The 8,222-nt window shown below is 38.5% G+C and overlaps 1 protein-coding gene across 1 annotated transcript in view; it reads left to right on the forward strand.

The window, feature by feature from the left end:
• zp3d.1 (zona pellucida glycoprotein 3d tandem duplicate 1) overlaps window positions 1-5,967 on the forward strand; it is a 22,043-nt gene extending 16,076 nt beyond the window's left edge. The window contains exons 7-8 of the mRNA XM_025002163.2: window positions 4,274-4,350; window positions 4,568-5,967. Of these exons, the coding sequence (XP_024857931.1) occupies window positions 4,274-4,350; window positions 4,568-5,343 (853 nt within the window). The 3' untranslated portion in view covers window positions 5,344-5,967. The remainder of the gene's footprint in view (window positions 1-4,273; window positions 4,351-4,567) is intronic.
• The last annotated feature ends 2,255 nt before the right edge of the window (window positions 5,968-8,222 follow it).

Consider the following 8,222-nt stretch of genomic DNA (forward strand, 5'->3'; position numbering starts at 1 on the left):
CATCAAAATTAAACGAAATAAACATTTGAAATATATGAGTTTGTATGTAATGTATGAATATAATATACAAGTTTCACTTTTTAAATGGAATTACTGAAATCAATCTACTTTTTCATGATATTCTAATTTTATGACCAGCACCTGTATGTAAACAGTACTGCAAAAAAAAGGTATGTCATCCAATTATTCTTTCATTTTTTCCCAAGGAGCCACAGTTCATCTTGTTAAGCCTCATAACTCAGAGTTATGAATCATTCCGACATAAAAAAGGCCCCTACATTCATGGTCTCAACCAGTGTTTTTGTCCAATAGAAAATAGCAAATTTTAAAATGGAGCCATTTGACACTTTGTTACTGTTAGTCTGTCACTGACACCATTTGTTCCCATGACTTTAGCTAGATAATTCCTAAAAAATACCTAAGAGTGCAGTTTGACAGACACTAATTGGTATTTTATTACTAGCTGAAGGATCATGCAGCTCTCACGTCCTGTTAGGTCTTGGAATTTTTTTTTCTCTCCCTCTGTTTCTTAAAGAAATTACTGAGGTAATGTTCATCAACTGGAGACAGTTTTTATACTTGAGCTTCTTGTTTTATTGTCAACTTATCAATTTTTAATAAACAATTTTTTTACCGTTTTTTTATTTTTTCAGTGTTTTTGTTTAAGCACACTCTGCACAATGTGCTACCATGATCAGGTACAAGGACTGCACATACAATTTGTGAATAAACAGCTTTAAAAAGACTTTCAGAAAGCCTTAAGAACAATTGCTAAAAACACTTTAAAAGATTGCTAGAGGGTTTACCTACTTAAGAAAAAAAACCAAAGAAGGTTTGAGTGTGCATGGAATAGTATGTGTCTGCAGGGATGTGATAATATATTTTTATTAGCACTTAAAGTTTGCACATCTGCCATGGTTACGAGTTGAAAGAGTTATCAGAACATCTGCATTCTCAGAGTCATTTCTGGATGAATATCTAGTCTTTGCCAGGGCTGTGCCTCCAGACCTCTGAGCCAAAGTCCCCTAAGAAACTGGGTGCTAATGAAGAGTTGCTATGTTGCATCAAGGGAATGATAGATAACCTACAAACTGAAATTATCACTAAGCTTGAGTTGACAATATCAGAGCTGGTTAATAAGGAACTGACAGCTGTTCAAAACAACTGGAAGAAAAAATTGCTTGGCAAAGTGGAACTGTTTCTGATCTTTTTAGAGTGCAGCTGACAAGCATAGCAACCAACTAATTAGCATGCAAGCTAATATGGTACAGCTCTCTGCAGTAGTAGACTCTTTGAGGAAGAAATGTGAAAACTTGGAGTCATGCTCTAGGCAGAATAATATTTGACTTGTGGGCCTACTGGAGAGCTCAGAAGGTCTATATCCTACAAATGGCCAGAGTCTGTAGTTGCAGAAGTAGCTTTGGAGTTTGTCAACAAGAATTTAAGAAGATTTCAGATCTGGAGATGGTCCACCTTCAGGACATGTTGGCTCTCATCGTGTTGGTCTGTTTAGCTGCAGCTGAGATCAACACTACAAGCAAATAACATCAGCTGTGTGTTGGGTTTGTCTGTGGTCACAGCTCTGCATACAATACTTACTCAGCTGATTATGGTGGCTACCTAAAACAGTTATTTTTCTTTTTTGAACTCCTAGTATTTGGCGTCCACATAGAAATTAAAAATACACATGCCATTTAAGAGTTCAGGTCTTAGGAGGTTAAATGATTTTACTTGTTTTTTTCAACCTAAATGGACATCACTGACTGAATGTAGCATAATCAAACAATCTTTGGTGTGTGGCACCTTTTTCTAGTTAAAATAATATTTTATCTTATTATATGGGACAGCTTGTCTACACATTCCTTCACGTTGTTTTGTAGTATGATGAATCTACGAATGATAGGTTTTGGGTTTGTTTTATTGTGGGGGAGAGGTAGCACATGTCATTGTTCTGATGCTTTTGCTAGGAGAAAAGGATGAGGGTTCTGTTGTTCTAAGGATAACTTTACAAAAGTATGGATGTTTTCTGCTTTTGTTGCTGTCATAAATCAGTCATAATCACTATAAATTGGCCTTTAGGGCGGCGGTGGCTCAGGAGGTAGGGGTTTGTCCTGTAATCTGAGGGTTGCTGGTTTGAGCCCCCGCTCCAGCTGTCTCAGCCGTTGTGTCCTTGGATAAGACACTTCACCCACCTTGCCTACTGGTGGTGGTCAGAGGGCTCGGTGGCGCCGGTGTGATGGCAGCCTCACTTCTGTCAGCCCGCCCCAGGGCAGCTGTGGCTACAATGTAGCTTACCACCATCAGTGTGTGAATGTGTGGATGAATGGGTGAATGATTGTAGTGTAAAGCGCTTTGGGGTCCTTGGACTAGATAAAGCGCTATATAAGTGCAAGCCATTTACCATTTACAAAAAATCTTTTTTTTAAAGCTGTGTTAAAGTGAAACTAAATTTCTACAGAGTAATACCTATTAATTAAAAACGTGTCATGTCAAATAAGTGAGTGCATTAATATTCACCCCCTTAAAAGTAACTGTTCAAGTTCATTGAACTACAAGTCAGGGGATGGATCCAAACCCCTAACCATCCCCAGGAGTTCTGTTAGATCCATCATGAAGAAGTGGAAGGTATATGGGACATGTGTAAATCTACTAAGAGCAGGCCGTCCTCACAAACTGAGTGACAATACCAAGAAGAGTGTCTTAGTGGGAGAGGCCACCAAGACACCTGTGAGCTCTCTGAAGGAGCTTCAGGCTTCAGCAGGTCAGATGGGAGAGAATGAGCTCCAACAACTGCTGCCTGGAGATCTTTACCAGTCTGAGCTTTATGGGCAAACAGAAAACCACTGTTAAATAAAACTCGGATTAAATCTTAACTGGAGTTTGTATAGATTGTTTAGAGACTTCTGTCAAGATTCATGACTGATTTATGACAGCAATAATAGCAGAAAACATCAATTACTGTTCTCCTGGCTACCGCCAAACCCAGACTCAATCATTTGATTCCAGGACAGAGAAGTGTGATTCGTCACTCCAGAGGACACGTCTCCACTGGTGGCACACTTTACACCACTGTATTCAATGCTTTGCATTGCACTTGGTGATGTAAGGCTTGGATGCAGCTGCTCAGCCATAGAAACCCACATTCAGTGTCATAGCAGCGTTTGACTGCAGAGAACAGCAGCCAACACGCCCAATTTATATTGTAACAGGATTAAGTGAACGGTGGTTGTTTCTAAATTTGATGTGGTAGTAACTAAGTCCTTCACAACAAATACTTTGTGGCATTTTGCAGTATTGCATGAGATTGTCCATAACATTATTTTCAAGGTTTGAATAAAACGGCTACAACTTTGTCATTTCTCAAAATAAGGTTATCTTAGTTTAAAATTCTGGGAATAAAGTTGGCAGATGATAGACATTCCCTCAAGGAATGCTAGGCCTATAACTAAAACCTTGTTTTTATTTTTAAAAAGATGTTAACCTGACCTGACCACAGATGAGGAAAAAAGTAGGTTTTTGTGTGTGTGTGTGTGTTTTAAACACTTTGTCAGTATATATCAGTCCCTCCAGGATGTTGCAGGCATTTTTTGTGATTGTTGTGGGCTAAAATGCCTGATTTCGCGGGGCATTTTCCTACAAGTTGCGATGAGAAGTTGCAATTTTTTCTTTATTAAAATCAATTTTTAAAAAAATAACTTTTAATATATAAACCAAAAATCCTTTCTAGTTTTGTAAGATAATTACCAACAAACATTGACATTCTCAAAAGGTGCTTTATTTGAGAACTTTGATAGCTTCTAAACTGACATTCATGACCATTTCTGGATTGTCCCTGGTCTGCAGCTCTCCTCACGTTTTGCAGACACAAAGTGTTTGTCGATGCGTTTATGTTCCATTATTACACTGCAGGACGTGCAAAACAGCTGCAGCTGGGGAGGAAACTGGTTTGCGACCGCAGAAACGGTGGCGAATCACTTTAGAAACAATAAATAGTGGGTTAAAGTTGCTGTTTTGGACAAAGTTGCAAAAAGTTGCGATTTTGCGGGGTTTGCTTGATTTTGCATTAATAGTTGCGATCGCAACATTGCAAAATCCTGGAGGGTCTGATATATTTGGGATCATAATTAAATTCAACTAAGACTTTCTTTCAATAATTTTTTTCCTAGCATGACAGCATGCATGTTTCACTGGTCCTTGGGTCCTGATTACTTTGTCTGAATAATGAAGCAAACGGTTTGTATTAATGAACAGAACTGCTTTATGTTGTGTTTAGGTGGGAGGAGTTGGAGGCTTCACCCTTACTGTGTTCCTGCTGTAACTCTGTGTGCACTGACACTGGGACTGGGACTGGTGAGTTCGGAGCATGTGATCAGATTATATGAATAAAATTATACCTCAATATGTTGTATGGATATTAATTTTACAGTATTCAGTTGTAACAGAATTTGGTCAATGTAGCTGGTAAATATTTTAGGAATTAGTAAGTATGTTAATGTATGCATGCAATGAGAAATTAATACCATGCCAGTTTGTGGAACTTTTCTCATAGTTGTAATTTATTTTTCAGATTTGAAGACTAGAGTCAGAAGTTCAGGCTGGCTTGTTGAACCAAAAAGGCACCAGGAACCAGAGATGGGAGTGAGGTCTTTTCAAACAGAAGATGACGGAGACCCAGTGGATCAAGATAAGAGTGGGAAAGACAACATGGATGTCCAGAAAGATGTCCAAACTGGCGAAAATAAAGGAGAAATTCTTAGTGACAAAATAGGATGGACGTCTGTGAAGGTCAATCATCAGGAAAAGATGGATAAAGGAAAAGAAACGGAGGAGGTTGTGGTAAAAATGAGCAGTGAGCTGCAAACACTACTGACACATGACTTGTCAGATGAAAATAAATCACATGGTAATGAAACCAGTCAGATCTGGGAGAAGGTGCCATATCGTAGAAATAATGTTGTGGTTGTTTCATCCGATGGCAACAGAAGAATGGTCACTTCCTTAGATGCCTCTGGTAACAACACTAACAAAAGCAATCACAGATTTGGTATTAATCAGAGCTCTAGTCATTTTATTCCCACCAATACACTTTCTCCCAACAATCACAGTATTAGCTGTACTCCTGTTAGTGGTGCCAGTCAAAGTAAAAACAATGGTTCCAGTAATGAACTTGGAACCATGTACAGGAAGCTAAATTCCTATAATATTCAACATTCTGATGCAAAAGATTCATGGACAGATTTGACCTCTAACACTTCTGCTCTTCCTGACTTCAGATTGTCAAAGGGTAGACCTGGATTGGATAAGGTGAGCGCTGTCTTAAGGTTGAAAGAAATCCTGTGTTAATAAACCAATTCTAGCACCTGATTCTGCGACAGTAAATCAGATGAAAATGATGACCTACAGATCAGAGAGTTTGAATCAGAGATTTGTTCAACCACCTGGTTTCAGATGATTAGGGTGAGTCAGATTTAGATTCTGGAACTGTAGGTGAAACACTTCATCGGAGTGTGTTTGCTGTAGAAATTAATGCAAATGAAGCATAGTGTTAGCACTTTTTCAGTTGGTTCAGAGCAGCTGTATGAACACTACCCCATTCATTCCACAGTGGGAACTCGCCACCTCTACAAGGCTCTGAAAGCAACCGTTTGGTTAACAGGCAATAATAGCCTGGTGCCGGATTGGGTTCTGTAGCATTTGGTTTTTCTTGTGAAGCAGCCAACTCAGGTTGTACAGGATAAGAATAAACCATAACTTTTAAGTTTCACTAATCTCTTTCCCCTTGATTTTTGTTTCAGAAATGTAGACCAGTAAAGCAGTTTGCATGGGACATGTATTGTTACTGAAAAACAGAACTATGGTAGCCTTTCAAAGAACTTTGATGGAACTAGAGCAAAACTTGTATCAGAAAGCTTTTTTGTTGGCTGTGCGCATGAAGAAATATTTTAATAAATGTCAAATTGATCTTTACCCGTGTTTGACATGTTTCTATCAGTAATACCTGCAGTCCTTTGTAACTTTGACCAAAAGTCATTTATATTTATTTATATTCATCCTGTTTAAAGGGGGGAAAAGGTACATCAGAAAGGAAAATTCTGATGTATTATAGTTTAACATTGTTTGGTATGTCCTATTTCAATTTAGCCTAATTTTAAGTTATTTCTTGATTTCCTGGTTTATATTTTTCAGTGCAAAGAACAGAAAGCCTTAGACAACTGTTAAATAAATCATATACATTTTACGATTTATGATATGTACAAAACAGAGATTTTTAAAATATTCTGTGAAAGAACCAGGTATAAAGTTGTTTAATGATGGACACAGTTAACACAGTGAGACTGGCACATTGGTGACCTCTGTTGTGGGACTGAGAGGGAAAATGGTTTGGGCTCAAACATAAATTTGGTGCGATGTATCATTCAGGATCTCATGGGCTCATGGAATAAGGTAACAAAATACTGAAAAAGGATTGGCTAAAGTTTTCACAGACTAAATTAAAATGAACTGAAGTTTATTCATAGTATTATTAAATTTGAGATCCACTTCAAATGCTACTTTGATTCTGAGTCCACATGAAGGTTTACTAGTAAGAAAAATGCATTGTACTTCACTTTTTCTTATTGTGTATTTTGAATCTTTTATTTATTGGCATTATTGTTTATTACTTTTGAAGCTCCTGGGAACAACAGGTTCCTATTATCTGGGATGCTAGTTACTGTAAAGGATGGGAATGTTAGTTTTAATGGCCATGCGCATGCAAACACAACAGAAAACTGGACTAAGGTCATAATACTGTACAGACAACCACCTCAGACTGGACTGACCCCACTGGAAGGCTCTCTCCACAAACATGTGTGACAGTAAAATAATAGCCTGTTGTTATAACCTCTTCAAAGCTTTGTTTCAGGTACAGTGTGACAGCTGCCCTCCCCCACCAGCTAAAGGGCTGCTTCATCCTCTGAAACCAGGAAACAGGGTCCTGGAATCCAGGTGCTGCAAGGGCCGTTCCAGGACAACCCAAACAGCTGTAACAGTCGCTGAAAGGGGCGACTTGGATCCACGCCAGCCATTGGACACCACATCATCAGCTGATGTCTCAACCACAGGGCGGAATAATCCCTGAGATCAGCTTCCTGTGTGAAGTAGTCTACCCTCCACAAGGCAAAGATGAGTTTCCTGTTTCTCCTCCTCATCATCATCTGGACAACTCGCCAGCAGAAGATACACAACATTTCTCATCACTCTCCTGAAGAAAGCAGCGCTGATGGATCATCTGACCCGGAGAGTCACCAACAACAGCTGTGTAGCATGTTTACTGATAACATGACTTCCATACATACTGAGCTCCAGAAGCTCCTGACCCCAGGAGGAGGAGAGCTCCTTGGGCCTGGTTCACTTCTGGGGGGCTTCAAGCAACACTTATACATTTGGCTATGATTTTATTGTTTTTCTTTGTTATCATTAGTGTTATACTCTGCTGTGTCATTCCTCTGGTGCAAATGCTGGTGGCTTTGTTATTCACTCTCCTCCTCATCGATCCAGCTGAGCTTGACCCTGATCAAGAGGAGGGGGAGGATTTGGGGGAGGATTTAGATTTGTATGTGTAATTATTTTATTTTATTTATTTTAGTTCATTTTCCCTTTTTTAGTCTTTTAATTTTTTTATGGTGATTAAAACGACATACTATACAAATGATACTACATTTGACCCCCTTGTGAACTGTGGAAGAACACAGAGCATTCAGGTGACTGTGATTTAGTTTTGAATACCTTTCATCTTTATAGGGCCTTAGGGTGCAGGGGGCCAGAAAGTCTATTGTTACCTCCTCTTGATCAGTTTATTTTAACCCTTCTGTTCCCCCCTGACCAGTGGTGTCACTAGGCCTCTTTTAGGCCTCTAAAATGTTTTCAAGCCCCCCTAAATAATTTTGGTGTCAAAATTTTTTTTTTTTTTTTTTTTTTTTTTTTTTTTTTTTTTTACAAAAAATTCAATATAATGTGGCCAGAATATGAGTCTAAATAAATAACCATATATTATTTCATTATTAACTCAAATATATGATCATAAATATGTCAGTTTTCTTTTTCTTTACAGTGTAAGGTAGAGATCCTCTTTGGTGCGTCGTTATCAAATCCATTCCACTTGTTCATATAGAGTACTCCCTCACCACATGACATCCAGTCCATGTTTTCCCTACAAACTTTGTTATCCGATCCATTCCACT

This window comes from Kryptolebias marmoratus, linkage group LG16, assembly GCF_001649575.2.
Source record: "Kryptolebias marmoratus isolate JLee-2015 linkage group LG16, ASM164957v2, whole genome shotgun sequence".
Taxonomy (NCBI): Eukaryota; Metazoa; Chordata; class Actinopteri; order Cyprinodontiformes; family Rivulidae; genus Kryptolebias; species Kryptolebias marmoratus.